This window comes from Calonectris borealis, chromosome 7, assembly GCF_964195595.1.
Source record: "Calonectris borealis chromosome 7, bCalBor7.hap1.2, whole genome shotgun sequence".
Taxonomy (NCBI): Eukaryota; Metazoa; Chordata; class Aves; order Procellariiformes; family Procellariidae; genus Calonectris; species Calonectris borealis.
Window position 1 is genome coordinate 28726026 of NC_134318.1, and position 24208 is coordinate 28750233.

Consider the following 24208-nt stretch of genomic DNA (forward strand, 5'->3'; position numbering starts at 1 on the left):
CCATCAGAGCTAATAGCTTTGAAAACGTTTGATGTCCAAGAGGCACTTGGGAGCACTAAATCCTCACGCAGAGATTTTTAGGCTGTAGAGCAATGGTGTCCTCCAAGCACTGCAGAAATTACTGGAGATGATATTACCATTACAGATCCTGCAGGTACTTGTCCAGGAATATGGCAAAAGAGAAATTTAGAGAGAAAGAGGAAGCCTTGGTGATCAACTCCTTATCCCCAAGGGAGTGGCATCGTCTTTGCCCAAGTCTTCAGTAGTGCTGTATGTACAAATACATCCCACCTCTATAGCCAGCCGGCTCAGTCTAGAGCTGTGACAGCAAAGGGTGCATGCTTTTTGATTCAGAGGGCAGGCACTGTGGACAAGTAGTTCTCCAGCTTGTTGCTCTGCGTACTGATTAGCTCAACTTGAGGATTCAACTGCTAAAGGTGCTTTGGAAAAGAAGCATAAGTTTTGTTCTTCTCATCCTTTGGTGAGATTGGGTCCAGTGCCAGCACAGGTCACCTTTTCCTTGAATGTCAATGGCGGGCATACAGCCAACACAATAATCTTATCTGGCCCATTAGCAATAAACCTCCACTTTGTGTCGTGTCCTTCCTGCCCATCCAGCATCTGAACCTCTGTGGAGATAACAGCGTTGTGCTCATAGAGGTAAGATGCCTCTTTTCAGTCTCTTTTCAGCCATGCATTCTGAAGGAACTTGTCCTCTGTGGTGTTTTGGGGTTGTTGCTGGGAGCATCTGAATTGTGAGAAAGCTGGTGCTGAAGACATGGTAGGTCTGATGTTTTAAGGATATAAGCGGAACAAATGTTGCGGCGATAAACACTAAGTTCCCAGGCACGCAAGCCCTCTTTGTCCTCCAAATATCTTTGGATTGCAAGATGCTGCTTTACTGTGGCAGGAATCCTTCTTGAGAGACATAGCTATTATCTTGGGCCTGATTGTTTCTGTTGGATATAAGGAGAAATGACTAGAAATAACTGAGTGTCAACAACTTTTGGTGCCTCTGTGTTTATTTCAAAGAATGCGCACAGACTTCTTTCCCTGAAAAGGGCAGTAATAAGCAGCAGATTGTTTGATTTCTGAGAAGCCTGTGATCTGTTTTCTGTGTGTGGTCCATGCCCAAGTCTCTGCTCCCTCTCAGATTCACCTTGCTGACTGTCTGCTGGACAGCTATCCTGCAGATCTCCATTTCAGTTACGAAGTGTCTCAGCCCACAAAGTTTAGCATCTCATCAGGCCTGCCCTTGCTGTGATTATCTTGGATAGTAGCCTCTGTATTTCCAGCTGTCCCACTAGCCATTTAAATGTTCCTTTTGAATTAACTTAGCAGTCAACTTTAAGCAGCTCTGCTTTTACAGGCAAAAGACGTTTTCTATGCTGGCCATGAATGCTTCCAAGCATAAACCGCCTCATTCTGTTTCAGCTCTGGTCATTGCTCAGATGGAGTTTAAAAAGAATGACACATTCCAACAGCACAAAAGGGGATAATTTAACAAATTAAAATGTTAACAAGCTTCACTCTTTCAGCATGTCATATCAAAAATTATTTGATTCTCTTATTTCTGCCCTCATCACAGACTTTGTCCTTTCCTTTTCTTCTAGCTGTGCAATGCAAATTAGAGTAGGATCCAGAAGTGCATCTGGGGTTTGTGAGGAGTCACTTGGTCGGGACAGATTTGATCCCATCTCCTTGGTAGGAATTTCATCACTGTCATAATTCTGATAAACTTAACTTGCACAGCTGCATTCTCCGTTTCTAGGGCACAATCATCTCTGTTCCTTCTTGCCTTCTCAGTTACTCCTGATGTCGGTACTGTGCCTGGTCATCAGCACGCTCAGTGCTTGTGTCCAGAATGAAGAGACTTCTGAGTTGCACATTAGAATGCCTTATTTCTGCAATAAGTGCCTTTGAAGGAGGAACTCCAGACTTCGTATTGCAGTTTAGGTGACCTGCACTTAGATTGACTTAAACCACTTTTGGAACTGCAGCCTTAGAGCAGACATTTTGCAACTGCAGTTCCCTTTTCACTATGGGATTTTCTGTTTATAAGGATCATCCAGCAGCTATAAGCTGTTCCAACTCCAGATTTGCAAAAGCCTTAATAGCGAAAACTTTTGTATGGGTTGAGTCACACAAACTTCCAAGCATTGCCCACCTTTCCTTATTAGCTAGCTACCTTAGCGTACTGCTACTACAGTTTTTTCTAACTATTTGTAGCTACAGCTATTTGTAGCTAATCTGACTATAGATCTATTTCTTTTGGGCTGTATCTTTAGAAGGAATTTTTGCAGATTGAATTTGTAAGTCTCTTAAAGTCTTTAAGCTGTAGTAAAGTCTTCTAGATATTGCCATGCAGGAAAGGACTCTTGGAGTCATTGTGATAAGCCTGGAAATGTTGGCTCAAGGCTCAAAAGTGGTCAGAAAGGCAGAGAATTAGAAATTATTAGAGAGAGAACAAAAATAAAGCAGGAGTACTGTGTTGTCACTGTGTAAGCCTGTGACAATCCATGTTTTAAATCTTGTATATTGATTCCAGTGCCCTTATTTCAGAAAATATATTGTAGAACTGCAAAATAGTACAGATAATCAAACAGTTATTTGCTCATCTGATTTCTTGGCTATCTAGACTTCTTGCTTGTATTCAAAAGTTCTGGTTTTCCCCATCTTAGAATGGACTTGAATTCATTTTCTACATGTGGTCAGTTAGGCATGTGAACTCTGGATTTCCTCTTGCTTGGCCTTTTCATTGCATCTCCTCAGGCCACTGAATTATTGCCTTTTATCACTGCCGTTGTGCAATTAATAGCTGGCCTTCTATTGTCACTATTTAGTTGTTTAAAGGTATGTAGGAGCTATGGAACTGATCTTTCTAAGCTCTGCCCCTCCAAATGCATACCTTCCTTCCCCAGTCCTAACTGGGTCTTTCTCTGGCATGTTCTATATTGTTTTGACTTCCTTTAAATATACAGCATCAGCTTGGTTTGTGGCCAGTTTTTTAGTGTATTGCTATTTAACTTTGCTGCTTCCTTTAATTAAATTTATTCATGTTGTGCAAACCAAGTTTAACAAGTTTTCTGATCATTTTAAAAAAAAAAAAAGTCATGAGCTTGGTGGTTAGCATCTGCTTTTTCTCAGCAAGTGTCAGACCCAGGGTTGTACTAGTAGCATTCGTAGAGGCCATTCGCGTGCTAGTTGCTGTAAAAGAAGAAGAAGAAAGAAAAATCAAATGCGTGGCAAGCTCCATGGCTTTTTGGAGTGTCTGTGTTCTCCCTTCATTGATCTTCAAGTCAGGGTCCTGGTGAGGTTTTTTTAATAAGTTAGTCTGTAATCATTATACCCTGTAGAAGTCCGTGGTGGCTGTGAGGAGCACAAGCTCTCTTGGATCCCCTTCTGAGTCCTGTGTACCTGACCAGGTGACATAGTTCCAGAAGCCTCCCATGACTGCAGGTGTTTGATTAGACCATAACCAGAATAAGCCTCCCCGTTGTTTTTCCCTTGGGCACAATTAGATTTTGGTTTCTTCAAACTGGAACAGTCCACTTGCTTCTGTTGGGGTTTGATTGAACGGAAAGGTTTTTGTTGTATACCCTGTCTTAGTCTGTTCTCTAGATAGCCTTATTCCTGAGCCAACTGTCTTCTGGGCAAATCTGAATTTCTTTACTAGGAGTGAGTTTCCTCTGGTGTACATCAGGTATCCTGTCGTCGAGGCAATCTCAACTGCAAGTTGTGTATTTGAATTTCAACATTTGCCAGGATGCTTTCTGGCTGCTGGCCCTAGAAAGATTTTATTTCTGACCATTTCTTAAAATCTTCAGCTACTGTTTTTTAGGTTCTTGTAAGTGTCTTTGATTTCTATAACAGCTTTGTATGTCCTGGCTTCTCAGCTCAACTGGAGCAGCAGCTCATGACTTAAACTCTTTTATCTTGTTTTGGGCGCCAAGGTTACTGGTTTTACTTTGGTCAGTTAACTGATGCTGGAGAGCTGCTGCTGACTGTTTTTTCTCTGTGTTCAGGGGAACAAGGTCTTCTGTAAATAGAGAATTGCACCAAAGGTTGTACACAAATCACAGCATTCATTTGCTGAACGCTGGTTAGCCACTTAGGCTGAACGGGTAATATGCACAGTGAACATAAGGATGCTCTCTTCCTCTTGTCTGATGTTTTGGTGACAGCAGTTGATTTACTGCTGTGATAGAATGCAGCTGGTAGATAAAAAGCTTCTCCTGGAACAGCCCATCACATTTCAGCACTTAAGTTAATTGTAAGCACAATGGGGAAATAAAAAAATTAATGGTCCAGTCCATAGCTATCTGCAGTGCTTTTCAAGCCTTGGCAGAATTGCAAGTGCTCTTACGTACCTAGCAGTGAGAAATGTTTTCATAAATGCCACCAGCTGGAGATAAGGGTTCACAACTCCAAAATGGGCTGTAACTCCAAAATAGCAAATCTATCTATCTACGAGTTTTATGCTTCTGCCATCATCTTGGCTGCTGCCTGCCTTCCGCACAAAATTTCTAACAACAGGTGAGCTTAGTGGACCTCATTCAGTTTCTGGTGGATCTCCCCATCCAGATCTAAAAGTCTGCTCTGGAGGGTGCTTACTTTATTAATTGATAATTTTAAAGATAATTTCTTTCAGGATCTTTGACTTCATTTTCCCTGCCTGGTCTTTGGAAGTGCCAGCATTGTGCAATACGTGGATGTTCGTTCTCTTGGCAGAAACCCACTGAACCCATTTTCGTCCCTTGAATGGCACAGAATTGCCTCCTGTATTTCCTCTCGAGAGCCTGTCCCTGCAGTCTGGGAAAGAGAGCCCAGAGTCCCACAGAGAGCGCCAGGTTCTTTGTGCCAAGTGGGATATGCAGATTAGTATAAAACCACTGACCATCCATGAAACTGAGAAAAACAGGTTGGTCTTGAGAAAAAGCAGTGAGACTAAGTGCATTTTTGCTCCTTGTCCTCCAAACCCAAACGCGTTGAGCAAAGTGCATGTAACATGTATGGGAGTTGTCTTGTGTGTGTATTCGTGACTTTTCGAAATTACTCTGTAGTAGAAGGATTCATGGCACAGGCTTTCTGGTGAGGTGAGCAGGCTTTCAGCTACCTGAGCCCTGGAGCTCAGAGGGTGTCATACTCCCAGCACAGGACTCCCTAGCCCTAGAGATGGCTGCACAGGGATGTCAAGGGTTATCAACCACATTAATATCTTCTATTTGTCTATACCTTTTACAAATTAAGTCCCTGCAAGCTGTGCACATAGCTGGTCTCTGTGACCCTATGTCTCTGTCATTACTTGCCTTTGTCCTATTTTGCAGCCTTTCTGCTTCTTAAAGTAACTGTTGAATCTTGCGAAGGCCTGTCCCATGAGAGCTTGGAATGGCACTGCATTGTGTTTTACAGCTGCTTCTGGGTGGAGCTGGATAACAGTTTTGGCTTTGGGATGTTTCTGAAAGCTGTGTGATTCCCAGATTGGTTGGATCAGTGAGTCTTTTCCCACCATTAAATAGAGTTGAACACCTTAGGCTTCTGATGGATTGTGGTTTTGAAACATTTCTGGAGCAGGTAACTCTTGTCCTAAAAGGGGATGCCATTTCTGCTAGCAGAGTTCAGAGAATGACAGTCATTTTCTGCGTGAGCTTGTAAATTATTTATCTTTAGAAGAGGCACTTGTGGGCAGAGGGGAAAGACTGTAACTGAACCCTCCCACTCCATGGATGGAAACTGTCAACTTTGTAGGCTTGTTCCTTTAAAGATCACAGATCTCTCTGAGATCATTGAACAAACATCTGAGCTACTGTATATCATCTGAGCCCGACAGAATGGCTCTATGCTGAGGTGAGGAAAAGGGGGTGTGAAATGTCTCTCCTTGATGTTGCTAAGTAAAATAATAATCTTTTATGTATGATCAAAACCTTTTGCCTTGTGTAGAGAAGTGGCAAGGCCTGGATTTCAATACCAGTCAAGTGCAAATATTTAAAAGCAGTCCTCAGGAAGGATTTGGGATGTGGAGAGTTAGTCTTTCCTCGTGTTTGGCTGGGCACAGAGTAGTGCAGTGGACACAGCAGGACTGCCAGGAGTGACTGGCAGGGACAAAGGACGAACTTTGATGGGCAAAGACTGTTCACTCCTGGGCTCTGAGGCGTAGCGTGTCCTGGCTAATGCTTAGTGAGCTGAGCTGAAGATTGGCAAACACAAATTAAAAAGTGTCTGAGTAACCTGGTGGGAACTGTGTGCAAGGGGTCCCTGCACTCACCTTAGCAGTGGAAAGCAGGGCGAGGCACCTTCTCTCCCTGTCTCCTGGCTCTCTCATCTTTGCTGTGTGCTGCTCAGCCTTGTCCATCTGTCCAGCTTCAGACACTGAACGGGAGACTCTTGACTCCCATCAGCTTGTGTTTCTCCACAGTCAGGACGGGAGCATGTGTTCATGGCCCAGTGCCATCCTGGGGCTCATGGGCAGCGCCCACCTCTGCAGACCTTTCTCCCCGCTATGACCTGGACAGACCTCTTGTGTCGTACTGCCCAGCATTGCTGATGCATTCTGCATCAGTGCAGTCCTGTTTCATACCTCAGAGGAGAAATTTGCTCTTGGTTGCTTTCACTTAATCTTTTGGGCTAGCTGAGCTTTTTACTATTGGAAAAATTCTCCTTCCGGGAATTTTTCCTGCCCTGAGGGCAGACAGGATGCTGCTTCCTACTCTGGAAGGGACAGTTATGTGAGCTGGTGGGGGCTGTCTCACAGGAGACAACCTGCAACGTGCAACCTCACGCTCTCAGCCCGCAGCAGGAGAGGGCCATAGGTCCTTCACTTGCATGTAGTACAAACAGCAGCTGCTTGATGCAGGAGATTTGGGGCACTGGAGCAGGAGTGACAATGCGCTGTGTATCTTGCACTATGTGGCATGACTACACTTGCGTCCCAAGCCCAGATCTTTGTCTTTCCCATAGCGTGCACCAGACCTGCTCTGCATCCTCTGGATCCATAGCTGTGTGCTGTACGCACAGCAGATCTTGGGAATCTGAGTTGTTGGACTGTCATAGCAACATCCTCCTCCTCTTCCTCTTAGCATTCATGAACATGGAATTAATACTCATGGCTTGATCAGCTTGGGGGTGAGGGATGGTGTTGAAGCACCAGCACTGCATTTAGCTCCAGGACAGCTGCAAAGGTAAGGTACTGCTGGGTCAGACAAAAGCTCTGTGCTGCTGCTTGTGCTAGGGTGGGTGCTTTTCTTGAAACCAGTGTGAATGGCAGCTGCTTCCAGCACACGTGTGTAGCACTGACAGTCTTAGTGGATCCTCTCTCTGAACTTGGCTCCCGCAGAGAGTGAAAGAGGAAAGGGAGAAGGAGATGAATGCAGCCGGGGTCTGGGCAGAGTCTGTTGGGAAATGTGGCAGCTCTGTGTATGTGTTTTTATTTAACTTCTAATTATTTAGTTATGTGCTTTGTCTTTGGCACTTCTGGGGATTAATTGCAGCAAAGACTCCAGCCTGCATCAGCAACTTTTAAGTTGTTCTGTGAGAAGTGTGATGCCATTTGGAAAAAAAAAATAATTTTCCACATTAATTAGAAGATACTACTGTAAAATTTATGTCAATTATCTGGCACTTCATTATGGAGAGGCAATAGCCTCTTTGTAGTCCAGGTGGCAGCAGCCTTTTCATTAGAATGAGAAATGTTGCTATTCAGTTGAATTCACTAGGAGAAACACTCAGGGACTATGAGTTGCTTGTGGAGATTAGTTGAGGGAGAAAAAGGGGAAGATTTGTACTAAACCTGGAATAAACAAGCCAGTTTGAGGACTCCAGTGTAAAATGCACATCAGGCTTCTACTAGCATAGGGAAACCCTAATGTCTCTTCCTACAGCCTCCATCCCCTGAGCTGAGGGGACAGACTGCTCATGGTGTCTTGGGCTTTGCCTGGGTTTCGGAGGTGGGGCTGCCATAATTCCCTCTGTGGTACACAGACAGTGACAGGGACTCCACCACCTCCACCAGAGAGGACAGAAGGCACGTTTGTCTGTCCCCGGCTGCCCTTAGCCCCTGTGCCACGTCTGTGCACTCGTGCTGGTGAGGGCATTACATGCCCCATAGATGGGCTGCTCCATCTTCCAGTATAGGACAGCTGGGACAGAAGCACCCAGCTTTTCCGTCCTGTGAGGGCTTGCTAGGCCTGATCTGGAGAACCTCCCCCCCCGGCCCAGCCTTGTGGGAACAGCTCTGGTGCAGTAAGGAAGGAGCCTGTGTGGAGAGTGGTACAGCAAAGCACAGCCTGTTTTGAATGCAGAAAATTTGGGGGCAGGGTCAATTGGTTCTGTGAGAACCGGTTCCAGAGCTTGTGTCCACAAGAGCCCACTGACCCTTCGGAGGTTGTCCCTCCGGTTTGCAAGGGCGCGGTAAGTGGATGCAGCAAAGTGAGGAGCCAAGAACTCTGAAATAATCTTGTTCCTCTGGGTGCAGCGGCATGGCATGCATGGAGTGGGTGCAGGGGGCAAATGCATTTTAACCTGGGGTTTGTTGGGGGTTTTTTTTGCCTTTTGCTTGATGTGAAATCATTCAGTCAGTTCTTTTCCAACTGCTTCTGTGTCATGGTAGCTAATGACTGTCTTATGGGCATGGAGAGGCTTTAGCGAGGTCCTGGTGATGCTGACTGATTGCATTCTTCTCCTTTCCTGCGCTGATTAAACAGGCAGTGTAAAGACCTTGCTTTCTTCTTTCTTCTCTTTTGCCTTTATTTTTCTGTCATTACCCATGCAGGCTTCCCAGAACTTACCCACCACCAGGTCCTTTGCTGGGTGGTGTGAATGGGTGGCACGCTCTAATTTTATGTTGTAGTAAGGCAGAGACTGCAGTCGCAGATGATGAAAGATTCTGCAGGTTAAAAAGTTACTTTTTATGAAGTAATGAAGCGTACTGTGTCTGCCAGATAGATGGGCCCTCGTTCTGCGTGTTGCCCGTTAGATTTCCTTGCCAGTTGTCCTGGTTTCAGCTGGGATAGAGTTAATTTTCTTCCTAGTAGCTGGTATAGTGCTGTGTTTTGGATTTAGCATGAGAATAATTTTGATAACACAATGATGTTTTAGTTGTTGCTAAGTAGCGCATACACTGCTTAAGGACTTTTCAGCTTCTCATGCCCTGCAGTGAGAACCTGGGAGGGGGCACTGCCAGGACAGCTGACCCAAACTGGCCAAAGGGATATTCCATACCATATAGCGTCATGCTCAGCATATAAGCTGGGGGGAGTTGGCTGGGGGGCGGTGACCACCGCTCGGGAACTGGCTGGGCATCAGTCGGTGGGTGGTGAGCAATTGCATTGTGCATCACTTATTTTGTATATTCTTTTATCGTTATTATTATTTTCCCTTCCTTTTCTGTCCCATTAAACTGTCTTTATCTCAAGCGATGGATTTTACTCCCCCTCCCCTCCAACTCTCTCCCCCATCCTACTCGGGGTGGGGGCGGAGTGAGCGAACGGCTGTTAGCTGCCTGCCGGGTTAAACCACCACACCGGTGCAGCTCCTTCTCTGGCTTTGCTGCTGACCGTGACTGTGTTCTCCTGGGCAGGATGGGGATCGGAGACTGCTGCATGTAATCCCCTTTTTTTCCCAGGACAGGCTCTTCCAGAAGGTCCAGTCTCTCCTGGGGGAGGGCAGCAAGTCAGCTCTTGTTGAGGATCAGGCAGAGGGAACAGCTCTGGTGCAGTAAGGAAGGAGCCTGTGTGGAGAGTGGTACAGCAAAGCACAGTCTGTTTTGAATGCAGAAAATTTGGGGGCAGGGTCAATTGGTTCTGTGAGAACTGGTTCCAGAGCTTGTGTCCACAAGAGCCCACTGACCCTTCGGAGGTTGTCCCTCCGGTTTGCAAGGGAGCGGTAAGCTGGTGGATGCAGCAAAGTGAGGAGCCAAGAACTCTGAAATAATCTCGTTCCTCTGGGTGCAGCGGCATGGCATGGCATGTGTGGGATGCTGTGGAGAGCTGAGCCCCACATCAGCCCCTCTATTGTAAGCCAGCCCCCCTGCTATGTTACCCGGAGGGGGGCCTCTACTCACAGGCTGTCGGTGTTACGGGGGAAGGAGAGTCGTGGGGCATGGACAGTTGTAGCTGCAGGAGGAGGCTGGAATCTGAGTGCCGCAGAAAGTGCTTGCTGCTCAGAGCAGCTCCTGAAAGGTTGGTTTGGGGACAGGTATACAGGGACCTGAATCGCTCGTGTTTCTCTAGAGCTTCTGGAAAGCAGTCAGTGAGTGAGTGGTGGGGCAGGGGGTTAATTTGATGGCAAATTATCTTTAAATTACAGTGGTACAGCTCCACTGACTTCTGGTTTGTTGGAGTGGAGTAAATGAGCAAATGTAGCCTCTAGGGCTGATACAGGTAACTGCAGGAAAGGAATTCAGCAGCCTTCGCTTTTCTCGTACTGACCGTGTCTGAGTTGCTCACTTCTGTCATATTGCTTTTTTAAGAGTCTAATCCCCCTAAGGTAACCTACAAAAAGAGATTTAGGTTGTGACTCTTCTGCATTTAATTTTTTTCCACTGTACAGATCCAGTAAAGCACTTTTTAAGAAAATAGTTTGCCCTGCATGTTTATCCTTGCAATCTGAGGAGTGTCACATCTTATCTTCCCTGTTGCTTGCTGAGAAGCTCCTTGGAAGTCCTCTACAGTCCTTTTTCTTCTATCCTTGCCTGATACTAGAAGTGGTGCTCTTCCAGCTGCTCGTGAGATTTTAAAAAACTGAATGACACTTTAAAATCCGTGTGGGAGAGTCCAGCTAAAAGTCCCTTCCTTTTTAAGTTATTCATACTTCACCATCTTGGAATTGATGTTTTCTAGTCTTCCATAGAGAATTCTAGGAAGATCAGGTTGGACAAGACCTTGAAGGAGAAATGCTTTAATCTCAAAATTAAATTCCTCTATTTTTTTTGTATCTGACGGAAGGGTGCAGGTAAAGATCGTATGTGTTTTATGTAAAAGGGCGTTCTTCCTGCAGTAGCTTTCCTGAGCAAAAGCCAAAGCATGTTTAAGAAGGGTGAAGGATGCTAGCATGCAATCTTCTGTTACACAGAGGATGTGCAGTTTTTTTGCCATCTGTGTAAAAAGCTGATGCCTTTCAAACCTTCATGTTAGAAGCTCTTAATACCTTCTATTGCTCTTTAACCTCTCCTCTGTCTAGCAACTGCATCTTAAAGAGCAGATGAAATTGTTTCAGGGATGGCAGGTCCTAATCTCAGTAACAGCTCCTATCCATTATAGGGTATGAAGTGAAGTGATCTGTGAGTGGGTTTATCTCGGATCCCACGTAGCTTTTTTTCTCAGCAGCAGCAAGAAAGGGAAATTATCAGGCAGTGAGGAAAAGCTGTTTATTTTTAACTTACCCTTTCTTTTTAAGTTCTATTTCATAATTAAAGGAGATAAGGAGTGGAAGCCAATGAAAATACGTAGCTAAAGGGATAAGCTGATCTCAAGTTCACTGCAGAGATTACGATAAGTAGTGGGTAACACAGTAGACACTTTGGGGCCTCTTGTTCCTTCCCTGTCCTCCTCCTAGAGTATCAAACCGAGTTCTTAGCTGCCTTTCAAAAGTGACGCAGGAGGGCTGAGTTGAAGGATACTGCTTACAGAGCTCACTGCTGCCCTCGGAGTTTACTCCTGCTCACAGCGGTTTGAGGATGTTGAGTATCTGAAGAGATCTCTACTCAGAGCTAGCAAGGAGGAATCCTGCTTCTTCATGGAGGAGCATGTACGTCCATTGTCTGGGCACACCCGTATGGCACTACACATGGCTGTGTGGATGGGGGCACAGGAGAGTGAAGAGGGGCCCAAGGGAAGGCTCCTGAGGAGTGGGGTAGTCCTGGGTAAAATGCCTCCTCTCTGAGTTACTGCTGGAGAAGCATGTTCTACTCCTGTGCTTTCAAACAAGGTTTCTCTCCTGCAGCTTATTAATCTTGGTCAACTTGGCTTCCTCAGATTGACAGGAGGATAGCCCTCTGATTCATGCAAGCTGCTAGGTTCTTTATTGCTTAGAAGAAGGTGCATTATACTATTACTCTCCATCACTAGTGGATAGTTGCATCCCAGATTAAATTATTCCTGTACCCAGGCGGCTTTCTTTCATCCTTGCTCTTGTCTCTGTGATACTTCTCACAGCTTCTGCACACAGAAACAAGAGGGCCAGACTGAATTTGGAGTTGGCTGTCATTGCAGGGGGTTCTTCCTCTCTGCCAGTGGAGCTGACAAGCAGCATTAGAAAATGAGTCCTGGAGAGGAGGCTGCATGCTCTTGCAGCAGCAGAACACTGGACAGGCTGTTCTTAAATAACCTTGCAAAATACTGATTGCTACCCCTAGCTTGCCTCTGCAATGCTGGAGGACAGCTGACCTGCAAAGAGACTCTGCTGTGTGACCATCTTACCTGGGAACAACTTCTTTTTTCCCCCCAGTCCTCATCCGGATGATGCCCTGTGGCAGGCCCTAGCCTGCTTCTAAGTGTTTGCATGAGTGTCTCTGTGTACCGCTGCCATATGCAAAGTTTGGGGGAAAACAAGACAGGGAAAGAAGTTTTTGAAGGGAGCCCTAAGCAAGTCTCAGATTCCTCAAGTAAAGGATATAAGAACACAATTCAATCCTGTAAAGGGCAGGAGCTGACAGCTGTCGAAAAGGGCAATTGAGGGTAGTGTTTACATTGTAGGGAGGACAAGAGGAGAAGTAGAAGGGTTCCTTATTGTTCTGGTCACTGTTGTCCTACAGCCTCTGCAATGCTTTTCTAGGATCTCTCCTGAATTGTGAATGCCTTGGGGCACCTTATACTACATAGTCCTCCTGGCTGAGGCTTTTCATGAGTAGAGGCTACTGTAACGCAAACCTCGGATGCTGATATTCTGTCTGTGCTTCTGTTTAGTTCTCAGATCAAGTGGTAACAGCCTAAGAAAGAAGTTCATGTGTTTAAGAGAATTGTTTCAAGCATATGTTTTGCCCAGGAGTGCTGAGCTATATGGCTCCTGGTAGGAAGATTATCGTTACTTACCATCTCACAAATGCTTTGAGGAATGTGTTTGTCCATGCAATGCTTTGAAGCTAAAAAGCATTGTGAGAGTCCCTCTTGGTGTTCCCTAGTTAGGGAAATGAATAGCTCAATAGGACAGAGATGTGTAACTAGCCCAGTGCTGGGAGCAGAGTAAGGCAGTAATATAAGCTGGAGTGCTTTGATTGCAGGGAAGGAAGATAATAAAGTATCTCCTGGGCAAGAAGACCTGGATTTGTGTCTCCATCTCTTTCCAAAACCAGAGTCTGTACCAGAGTTGGTCTCTTTTAGTGTCTGTCAGAAGTTTGTTCCCATCAGGAGAGTAGTGCAGTGCTCTGTATGGAAGCTGACCTGAGCAGCTGTAGAAGCTGGCGGTTTAGCAGATTGTGAACGGTGATTAGCAAGCCAGGAGGGAGGTGTGCTGGCAAAACTAGCATTGGGAGGACCATGGGGCTGGGCAAACCTGTGTGTTCATAGTGTCTACTGTGTTACATTTGGGTGTACACTTGGTAATTAGCTGCTTAATTTAATGAGATCATGTCTACTTCTTCTGGTGACATAATAGTATTTGGAAAACTGCTGCTGTCATAGGCTCATCCGCTCTTCCCATGAATGAAGAAATTCTGTAAATTTGAGGGCTGTTCCTTATTGGCATTAGGAAGACTTTAGTGCCCACCTCTGTGTTGTTAGTCATGAGCCAAATATTGGCTGTTAAAGTCATGTGTGTTGCAAAAACAGGTGCCAGAGCTGTGATCTATCTCAGCCTTGGTCTTCCTATGCTGAGGCATCTGTGGATGCTGACTCCCCTGCTGTATTTGGCTGTCTCTGACAGGTTTTGGAAGTGGTACGGTCCAACTACGACACGCTGACCCTGAAACTGCAGGACGGACTGGACCAGTATGAGCGCTACTCAGAGCAGCATAAAGAGGCTGCCTTCTTCAAAGAGCTGGTAAGCTGCCTTGACTCTGCAGAAGCAACAGCCCTTTTCCAAAGCTTTTGCTTACGGCCTGAGCAGTGGCATTTGGGCTATTGCTGAACAGCCCTGTTACTCCACTGGGCTGCCTCCAAAGATGGGGAGGATGTGAATAGACACTGCGTGTCTCAACTGATATGAAAGCTCCCTGGAGCTCCCTGCCCTGCACTACATGGCTGGGGAGGAACCACCAGACTGCGCAGGCCAGCAACCGGTCAGTCAGTCTCTGTCCCTTCTGGGGATCCACTGTGCTTTGTGCTGGTAAGTTTACACAGTGGAGAAGCTGACTGCTCCCACCTTGGGTTTATCACGCAGAGCAACTTAGCCTTTTTGCTGCTGTTAAGTGGACCACAAAGTTCGGGACTGAGCAGAATATGTGGTGCTGGTGAAACATGTGCCTGCTCGTTGCTTTCCTCCATCACTCACAAAATAGGGTTTCCACGCAAAGAAAGCAAAGGCATTCCCTAGAAATGACTCCTTCTGCCAGAGAAGACTAACGGTAGGAAGCCCCACAAAAATAATACAGCAAAGACAAAACTGAGTCCAAATAATTCAGGTTTGTAGTTATATTCTTCAGCAAGCCAGCTTGCTCACTCTGCTCTAGAGAGCCCTGGTGCAACATGTTCTTGTCCGACGGCCGCATCAGCAGGAAGGCAATGTTTTTGTAGTGGCTGGTATTTGAGGGGAGCCTGTTTTTCCTCACTTCTGAATCATTATAGCTTCAGTGAAGGGAGAGATCTCTAACTCTGGCAGCTTTCTCCACCAGTTTGAGAGCTGATTCTCTCTCCCAGCTCTGTCCTTGCTGATTGATGAGTAATTGATGCCTGCCCACTCTGTCACGAGTCTGCATGAGTTTGGGACTGTTATGCCTCCCTCTGTCTACTCTGCTCCAGAGCAAGCACGCCTGAATTGGTTTTGCTTCCTTCTGCAGAATGCTTTCTAATGTTTTTTCGGTCATTTCGGCACTGCCATCGGGTAGGATACGGGCAAAAACACTTGCAATCACTTTCATGCCATTTTTCTGTGCTCTTTTGTGCCTGTTGTTGTCTCTCTGGCCTGTTGTTTGATACCATATGTGGAATATATGCAAAGAAATTTGGCCATAGCCTTCCTGTGACAGGGGCTTCTCCTCTTACTGTACCCTGGAAATAAGATGCATTCATGTTTCTGTTGTCATCTGTTCTGTCCCAAGGGCTCCTGCCCTCCTTGGCCAGCATCTCCTGCCCCAGCCTCTTGGCCACGTGACTGCTCTGCTTCCTGCATGCCCCGCTTCCCACTTGGCCTGGCAGAAGCTCAGGCTGATCATGCCAATTGATTAAAATGACATTCTCAGTCCTAAGATCATCACAGCTACAAAACACTCCAGCTAAAATTACTTTCTTCCTAGCGCAATTTTTTTTTCTTCCCCCCAAATCCCAATTTTTTATCATTTAAGAATCTGTTTAGCATAACCAGTCTTCCCTCAACTCCCTTCTGAAAATTGCCTGTCCAGGTACCCCTGGGACCCTCTCCTCAAGAGCATATGAAAGCCTGAATAATTACTGTCTAAATGTGCTGATTTGACCCAGTTGTGAATCTGTTTAATCCACATTTCTCTAGATGCCCTGAGAATTGGGACCCTATTAAATGTTCTTTACTCACAGCTACAGAAAATCCCCTGCATTCCATTAAGCCATTCCCTCAACACAGCGGGAAATCAACCTGATATGTTATGATTTGTCTTCAGCAAACTCAGCTGGCCTCCCATCCTCCACGCTGTTTTTTCCTCTAGGTGCACAGTAACTGATGGCTTTATTAACTGTTCAAACAACTCATCAAAAAGGCTCTAGTCTGCCCTGTCCTCCCCATATCCTCTTCAAACCAGGTACTTGGCTTCCTTTTTGCGAGGCTTCTGAGTCTTTACTTTGGCTTCTGTTGCTGGTCTGATGTTGGATAATATCCCCCCACCCAATGCATTGCGTTTAACTGCTGAGGTTTGCAGGATTTCATGGAGGGGCAGAGTGAAGTTGCTGCAGTTTTCTTCATGGGCTCTGCCAAAGGAGCAGGGCTGGTGGTGAACTACAGGTTTCCAGTATGGTTTCCAAACTCATGCTGGTCCCATCAGGTCTTCCTGAACAGGATCTGTTTGCAAATAATTCTTTCCAGATTCTGCCTGGTTTTCTTATCTCTATCTGTGTGAAGGCATTAAAGCAAATCCTTCTTGGTGGGGAATGACACGCAGGAGCCATTTTCCTTTTTGGCTGCCTTTTCATCTCTCTGTGCTCCCATTAAGTGGGTGAGCAGAAACTTCCCCAAGCCATTCCCTTGGCTCCTTTATGCTCAGAAATCTTGTTCTAACTCCTTTGACATGCTTTGCTAATGTACTGCTTCACTTCTCTGGCTTTGCCTCAGTGCTGCTCTTTCTTGCTAATCCCAAAGAAAAATCTGCTTTCTTCTCCCATTCCCTTTTCAAAGAAGCTTTCAGAGGCCTGCGATACTGCAGCCACATTGTGGTGGAAGGTGATATGTGGAGTGTTTTATCAACTGGGTTTTCTGGCCTGTTGTGCTGCCTTTGAGGGGCTAAAGGAGGGAAGTTAGGAAGTTTTCTAACACTTTTTATTTCTTTTCCTTTGAACCCTCAGGGATGTCATTTGAGGTCTGTGCTGCTTTGACAGAGTGAATGGTTTGGATGTGAGCTTTTGGACCCTTGCATTGCAGCTGGAGGAATGTGTGGAAAGAGATTCAGCATCTTTCCAAAACATTCACTGTCTTTGCAGTTGGATAGGTTTCAGCAGAGTCTCAAAATAGTCTGATTAGGGATTGATTTCTGCAGGGGAAATTACTGTAATTTGACTTCTAATTAGATGTAGTAGTCAGTGTAAACCTTCCTCCCATTGTACAAATTTCTTAAGAGCTGCTTGTTGATTGGAAACAGGTTTAATTGATGGGACTTGCTGCAAAATAAGAGTGTCTGTACAGTGTTGCACACGTCCAGCTATAATGACACAAAACTAGAACTGAATAATGTTTTCCTCACATGGTTAATGCCACTGCTTCATCCATTCTTTCATTTGCTTATTGTTCTCCAGGTGATATCAGCATTTCATGCATTTCCCATTTCTTGAAAGTCTGTGGGTTAAATGTGATCCAGGCAATTTTAAAAGCTCTTCTGGCCCTAGCGTGCTCCATACAGAAGCAAGAGAGGACATGTGGTCTGCTTTTACTTCCTTGCAGAATGAATGTTAAAGCTCTAGGCTTACTTTCTGAGGTTGGTTTTGGCCCCTTGTATAAGCCACTCTAGAGAGTTCTGGTAGCTTCCAGGCTGGCAGCCAGGCCTGGGCTAGCACAAGCTAGAAGGAGTCCTGGGGTGTAGCCTCGTGGATGGAGCAGCTCAGCCAGACTGCAGGAAGCTTCTGAAGTTTATCCTTGTTACAGGCTGACACCTCCCAGTCTTCCAACCCCAAAAGGGAAACGAGCTCTGGCTCCCTGTGCTGAGCCCTGGTGCTGGAGAGAACTTGATTTAACTCTAATTTGAGCTATTCTCACCTTTTAAGTTGGTTGGCTCAGAGCTGCCTGCTTTCTCACAGCAGAAGAAATGCTGGGCAGAGATTTGTAGAAACGTCAGTGTCATCTCCCCAACTTGTGTTAAAGCAGATCTAAGTCCATCTAGACTGCTCTCGACCAAAGTTTGTGTCTAAGCTCCTCTTGAAACCTGAAGCTGTCTTTAAGTGAAAACAGCTCCACACTGGCCCCAGATGATCTACACCACTGCTTCACAACCCATAGGTTTAAAGGTATTTCCTCTTTTCCAGTGTAAATCTTCTTTGTCTTAAATTAAGCTGAGTATTTCTTGCCCCATCCCTGGGGAGCCAGAGAAATATTACTCACTGTTCTCTTTCTGACCTCATTTTACATATTGGAGAGTGTTTGCTCTATTCCTCCTAAACCTTTTCTTTGCAAACGAACCAGGCTTAATTTCTTGTGCTCTGCCCCATAGCTACAATTTCTGCTAAGCCCTGTGTTCTCATCGTGTGCCACTCCAGCCTCCCTTTCTGGGCTTGTAGAGACTGCTGCTGCATCCTTTTTGGAGACCTTGATGTGTATACAAGTTGGGCATCTTCTACTGCTGGTGCCTGGCCCCTGGCAGCAGTTCCTGAGGCCAGGAGCTCATTTCTGCTTGCTCTTTCTGTTGCTGGGACCCATAGAAATGTTTCTAGTCAGAATAAGGATGCTGGCTTACACTATATATAGCATCTGCCCCTTTTCTGCAGGCATTCACATTCCCCAGGGCAGAGGGCTGCATCTGTTTAGCCATGTTGTTTCCCTCCTGTCAGAACTGACGGGATCGCTGAGGTGGGGAGCGCTCGCTAGGACTGAGACCAAATCCTGTCAGTGGGGCTCCTGTCTCCTGGCAGGGAGACAGCCCAGTGCAAACTAGTGTTCTGGAGATCACTTGCAGTGGCGTTTAACATAGGCTATAACCTGTGGTTATCTTACAAGACATGATTCCAAACTATTTCAGTATGGAATAAGTCAAAAGACACCCAGAGAAGAGAGGTGAGGGGGTGCTTCAAGGGAACGAAGACACATGGGGTCTCTGCCAAGCGTCCTGATGAAGGAGAGTTTGTGGTTTCTGCAGTCACCATAAAACTTAAATATTCTGTCTTTTAAGTGTAGACATCTTTGCTAGCTTGCTCGGGTTGTTAGGGTCTGTATAATGGGGCTCACTGGGGTTCACTTCACAGCTTTCCCTGTTAACCTTCCATGTTTTGATTTGCTTCCCACTCTTACACATTCTGCCTTTTTGGGAGCTTTCTGCCCTTCCCCTCTTTTTTTTCTCACCAGAGCAGCAATGGGACCCTCAGCAGTATGAACACTGCTAACTTGCTCTTCCAGCCCCCAGTGTTGGATTCCTCGTTCTGCTTCTATATAATTCATCCCCCAGTGCTTTTAAAAAACACAAAACACTAACCAGGTCAGCAACAACCTTATTATCACAGGCTCTGAGTCTCTGGGAACTGTAATCCCGTTGTTTGGATGAGCTTGTGTCAGTTTTACTTTCTGTCACTGCTGCACAGTTGCTGGCACAGATGATGTTTGACTTTGTTTTCTCGTTGCCGAGTGCAGCTGAGACTGAGCCCAGTCTGCGGCCTGCGTGTTTGGCCAGCGAGTCTGCAGGCATGAAGGGGGAAGGGCAGCTGCTGTGCTTCCCAGCTCTTCGCAGACTCTGCAGGTGTCCAGAAGTCTGGGTATCATTAAGGGATCAAGGTGGCTCTTCTTCAGAGACAGCTAGTGAGCCAGCTTCAGGTGTAAGGCACTCAGCACAGAGTACACAGCTGGCTCTGAACCCATGGTTTTCTGCCAGCTTGGGTGATAATTTGTGTTTACAGCCCAGTAGCATGGCCTCTGTCCTTTCCTTGACTCCGTATCTTTGGCTCTGCAGGTTCTGGAGCAGGACAGAGGCCATGGCACTGCATTCATCCAGCAGAATGCTGGCTGGCACTCCAGAGGGCAATGGTAGAAAATGCTCTTCCAGCTGAAACCTGGAAGTGCTCACTTTCCCCATCACTTTGCCCCAGAACAGGAAACACATCATAGCTCATGCGTCCAAACAGAGCATCCTCTCCCATCCCTGTCTCATTTGGAATTTACTCTCCTTGCTGGGATGTCACTATAGACATTCCTATTATTCCAGGAAGCAGCTATTCCTCAGGGATTTCTTGATAAGCTGGAGTGTCAGTGAGAGCTGGCTGCAGCAAGTTCTCTGGGGCTATAACAGCATGCAAAACGGTTTCATGCTGAACCTGGAGGTCAGCAGTGTCAAAGCCGCCGCGCTCACGGGGAGCCAGGAAGAGTCCCTTGGCTAAAACATCTTGTTTTGCCTCTCAGGTTCGGTCCATCAGCATCAATGTGAGGAAGAACCTTGCTTTCAACACACTGAGCCAGGAACTGCTGCTGAAGGAATTCTCTACGATCTCTTGAAGCAGGGACACAGCCACTGCGCAGGGCTGACCAGAGACGGACCTGTCTGGTCAGGGACACTACAGATCTGCAACCTGTCACCCCTTGCCTTCCATCTGCAGAAGGGACTGCATTTCTTCGAGGGGAGAGGCTTGCTGCTGTGTGTTTGATCCCAAAGGCATGTGTTTCAACAGGACTGGGGCTGAGGAGAGGTGATCGGCATGTTAGGAGGAGGAGGAAACAAATTTGTAAGGTGCCATGGGGGTGGGCAGCCATTCCTGTGATGTAGCAATGGGAGATTCCCTCCGCAGCCTCAGGGAAGATGCACTGGAAACCTTTGTAGCAGCGCTGGGGAGACCTCACAACCAAAATAATAAAACCAGTCCAGCTGTGCAAGACAGTTCTGGGTTGAGATCACTCGCCTGCTCTACAGGGAAAGCTCTCTGATATCTGGTGAGGGCGGTTCTTTTCTGTCAGCCTGGATCAACCTGCCCTCCCGCAATGTAGGTCAAATCCACTGCCATCCCATTGGGAATGGCTTTGGGGTATAAAACAATTTTCCCAAGGAGCAGGCCCTGCTCACTGCTGGCTCCTGATGTCAGAAGGTGTCACTTGAACCAAGCCATTGGACTACTGGAGAAGGAGAAATTTTGCCTCCAAGGCTGTTGGCTTACAGGGTCCAGTCTGACCCAGTATGCAAGAATATGGGTCGTCAAACAGAGCACTTCGTAACTGGAGACCAGCTCTGCTTGGGGTCACTGTTGCTTCCAGTAGCCCAGCTCATCTCTGCTGTTTCTAAGGTTGAGGGACATTTTTAGATATTCGACTTTCGTGGGGCAGAGGGTAGGCTGACTCCCTCCCCCACTCCCCTTATTGCCCATCAGAGACTGCATTGCGACAATCCTCCTCTCCCTCACAGGAACGTCTGCCTTGCACATGCTTGCAAGTGCCTGGTGACCTTCATGAACTAAGAAGTCCCCGGTTTTTCCCTTGTGTGTAGCCCACAACTAAAATGCAGCTGGAAGAGTAGTTACTTCACTTTCTCACTTGCCCTCCCGTCTTCACCAAGCAACTTGCAACAACAGTCTACTGAGAACTTCCTAAGGAAGAGCTCTGGGATGATGCTCCGGGGCACAGGCAGACCTTTCTGCTCCAGAGCCGGTGTGTCAGAGGTGCCCGGGCCCGGTGGAGCCTGTTCCCAGGGCTGGGTCAGGCTGCCAGCTCAGGAATATGCAGCATAAACACCTGTTCCCTGCTCGTGCGTTTTCAGCTCCCAGCAGTGATGTTAGGATCTGGCCTGACCTGGTGGACTGAAGTAGAGAAGTTATTTACATCCCAGATCCACTTTTTTTTTCCTCTAGAAAATAGTTTTTTTAAAAAAAGTGCCTAGTCCCGTTCTTAGCCTCGTAGGTTAGTGTGAGTGATGTGAATGTCGTGCTCATTCTCAGCCATTTTTAGGTAAGACTTGTTCATGCTAGCGTGTGTTAATTGTTTTAATGTTTCATCTTTACGTGCCGTGAGCATGGGAAGCTGAAAGCTGTGTCCTTGGCCACCCACTGGTCACAGCACCCAATGAAGAGTGTATATTTTCCTTCGGAGCACCGGCTTCTCCCAACAGAAGATACTTTGCCTTGGCATGGAATTGTCTGGCTTTTATCAGCTAAGCCAGACACTTACGTGCTTTCCTGCCATGCAAGTGTATGGAAATGTGTACATGTCAGAGGGACAGTGCAAGTCGGAGGGAGAGCAAGCAGGCTCCATAAAATCACTCTGAGAACAGGCCAGGGCGTGTAGGAGGAGGCCATTTCTCCAGTGAAAAACGGGTAAAAATGGTTTGCAGCACATGGCACTTGTCTGTATGTGTGGGGAGCTCTTGCTAGACCATCTCGCCTCTGAGGGGGGGAGTTTCTTCCCAAAGGGGGCTTGAGTTGCTTCCTTGAGGTGCAGCCGCAGCATCGCTGCTGTCAGAGCATTGAGTCACACAGCCGTCCACACGCCTCCTTCTCTCTGATCTCACTTGGACTGAGAGTGGACAGAGAGGTGAGAGAGTTGGGGATGGGTCTGCCTCTGCCTCGGCACCTCCGTGATTTTCAGCTTTTCACCCTGGGCTCAGCTATCAAAGGTCTTATCTCCCCCGTGGTGCTCCCTTGCTGGGATGAACTGAGAAGCCCCGGCTGTGACTGGGAGCAGCTCCTGAGGTCAGCCTTCATCCAAGGCCGAGCTGGGGAAGGCTGTGACACGCGTCCTCTTGTCACACTGTCGCGGAACCAAGCACTGTAAATGGATGTACATACAAACCTAGAGCTCAATAAATAGCAGAGCCCTGCGTGTCCAGAGGGTGCAGTGTTTGTCCTTCACAGAGGGGAGAGTGGGGGAGTTATGGGGGTGGCCCTGTCACTGGTGGCATGCTGGCTGCAGCAGGGGAGTCGCTTGCCCTCGGGCTCTTCCTGCCTGTGCAGAGGGAGGTTTTGGTGCTGCTCAGGGGTGCCTTCTCCTTGGTCCAGGCCGCAGGTCCCAACGAGTAGTGAGCAGCCCTACACCTCTTGCATGCCCCCGGGGCTGCCAGTAAGGAAAACACAAGCAAGGCTGAGCGCGAGGTTTGCAGAGAGCTACCTGTGCACGGTATGATGCTCGCTCTGCCGCTGGAGTCAGCAAACTCCTGCTCACAGATTCTGCTGCAGATTTGCCTGTTATGTTAAACACCGTACTACTACTTGTGTTTTAAGGCCAGCTTGAACTGAGCAGAAAGTCATTTAACTCTAACATCAGCCTCAGGACGTGGCTGATGGCCCCAAACTTTCCTATATCTGATCTGAGCAGTTGAGTGTATTTTATTATGTCTAATTCATACCCAGTCTATTATTGGAAGAGCTGTTTTTGAGACTTGGGGAGTGTGGGGAGAAATCAGATTGCTGCCTTTAAATTAGGCAGCTGCTGCAGGGAGACAAATATTTTACAAAATAATGACGAAATTCTGGAGGAGAAAAATTGAGTTTGAGCTAAACTTTGGAGGGAGTTATTAAAAATTGATTTGTAAGTGCCATTGTGATTTTTGGTATCGTCTCTTCTTCCCTAGCTCTTACGGGTCCCGTTTTTCATGCAGACTTGAGAGAGAGGCAGCTCCTCAGGAGCTGAGACTCCCCTGCCCGGGCTGTCAGAGGAGGCACCGTGCCTTGGGCACAGGGTACCGATGGGAGGCTGGTGGGGGGTGTCAGCTCCATGTGGTGATTTGGCTGCTCTTTGGGAGTGTCAGGAGCAGGTAGTACCAGACCCCCGAGTCTCACGTACAGCAGCCAGAGAGCAGGGTGCGCCATTGCCCACCTGCTCTGTTTGGTTTGCCAGCCTCTTCGTCCTCTTCCTTGTCACGGCCATTACCTGCTGTGATCCCACCGACGCGGCGTGGGGGCCGTATCTCTCTAGGATTGAGCTGCCCTCCACGTGAGCCTGATGCCCCCTGGGCTGCTTTCCTCTCCCTGCCTGAAGAATTGCACGCTCCTCCCCTGCTCTGGGGTCCTGCCAGGCTGTTGCATGGCGTGTGTCGGGAGAAGCCTGCTATCTCCTACACAGCACGTGCACAGGGGATCAGCCCCAGTGTGCACCATCCGCCTCCCCACACTCCCTCCTGGGATGGAGCCAAGGGCCCTTCCCAGCTCCTGGCCTGGGGCACGGCGGGCAGCGGGAGATGGCTGTCATCGTGTGTGTCGGGGCTGGTGTGCGGCCAGCAGTCTGTGGTAAGATTTACAGCTGGCTCTTGGCACTCGCAGGCAGCTCTCCATCTCGGTGTCAGCACCGATGCCTCGTGGATATTTATTCTCATCTCTGTTTTCTGGGCTCTGTTTTCTTGTTTGGTACTTGTTGGGGTGAGCAGGGGCCGCATCCTGGCTTCGCTGAGCAGGGTCACACGAGACAAAGGTTTGTCCCCGTGGAGGTGATGGGGGTTTTTTGGCAGATGAGCTGTTGCGGTAACCTGAAAGGAAAGGGGTAAAGCCCAGCTTTGGGAGCTGCAGACGTCCAAGGGGGCCAGGATAAGATGGGCTTTTCCCCTAGTGGAAACTAGTTAATGCCTTTGCTGATGCTTTCAGCGAGAGGGCAGACACAAAAGTAAATCATCAATGAAAGTCTGGGCCGAGGGGCTGGAGTAGGGTTGATGCAAGGCCTATGGGACCTGGCCTTCCCTGGGGCTGCTGGGAGTCCTTCGTGCTGGTCAGAGCCCTGGTTCTCCCCACTGCAGCACGGTGTGGGGGAGCTCAGGGGGACACTGATCAAGCAGAAG

General features: G+C 47.4%; 1 protein-coding gene across 12 annotated transcripts in view; it reads left to right on the top strand.

The window, feature by feature from the left end:
• Positions 1-22976, top strand: part of ARMH3 (armadillo like helical domain containing 3) — a 135076-nt gene extending 112100 nt beyond the window's left edge. For 8 of the 12 annotated variants that reach the window (XR_012674324.1, XR_012674326.1, XR_012674325.1 and 5 more), the window contains 2 exons: positions 13855-13971; positions 19864-22976. Coding sequence is in view for 5 of the 12 variants with exons in the window: in XM_075154864.1 (XP_075010965.1) it covers positions 13855-13971; positions 19864-19956 (210 nt within the window). In the remaining 7 variants the exon portion in view is untranslated. Of the gene's footprint in view, positions 1-13854; positions 13972-19863 lie in introns of those variants that run through there. The other 4 variants (XR_012674327.1, XR_012674330.1, XR_012674328.1 and 1 more) reach the window with 2 other exon arrangements.
• Positions 22977-24208: the final 1232 nt, after the last annotated feature.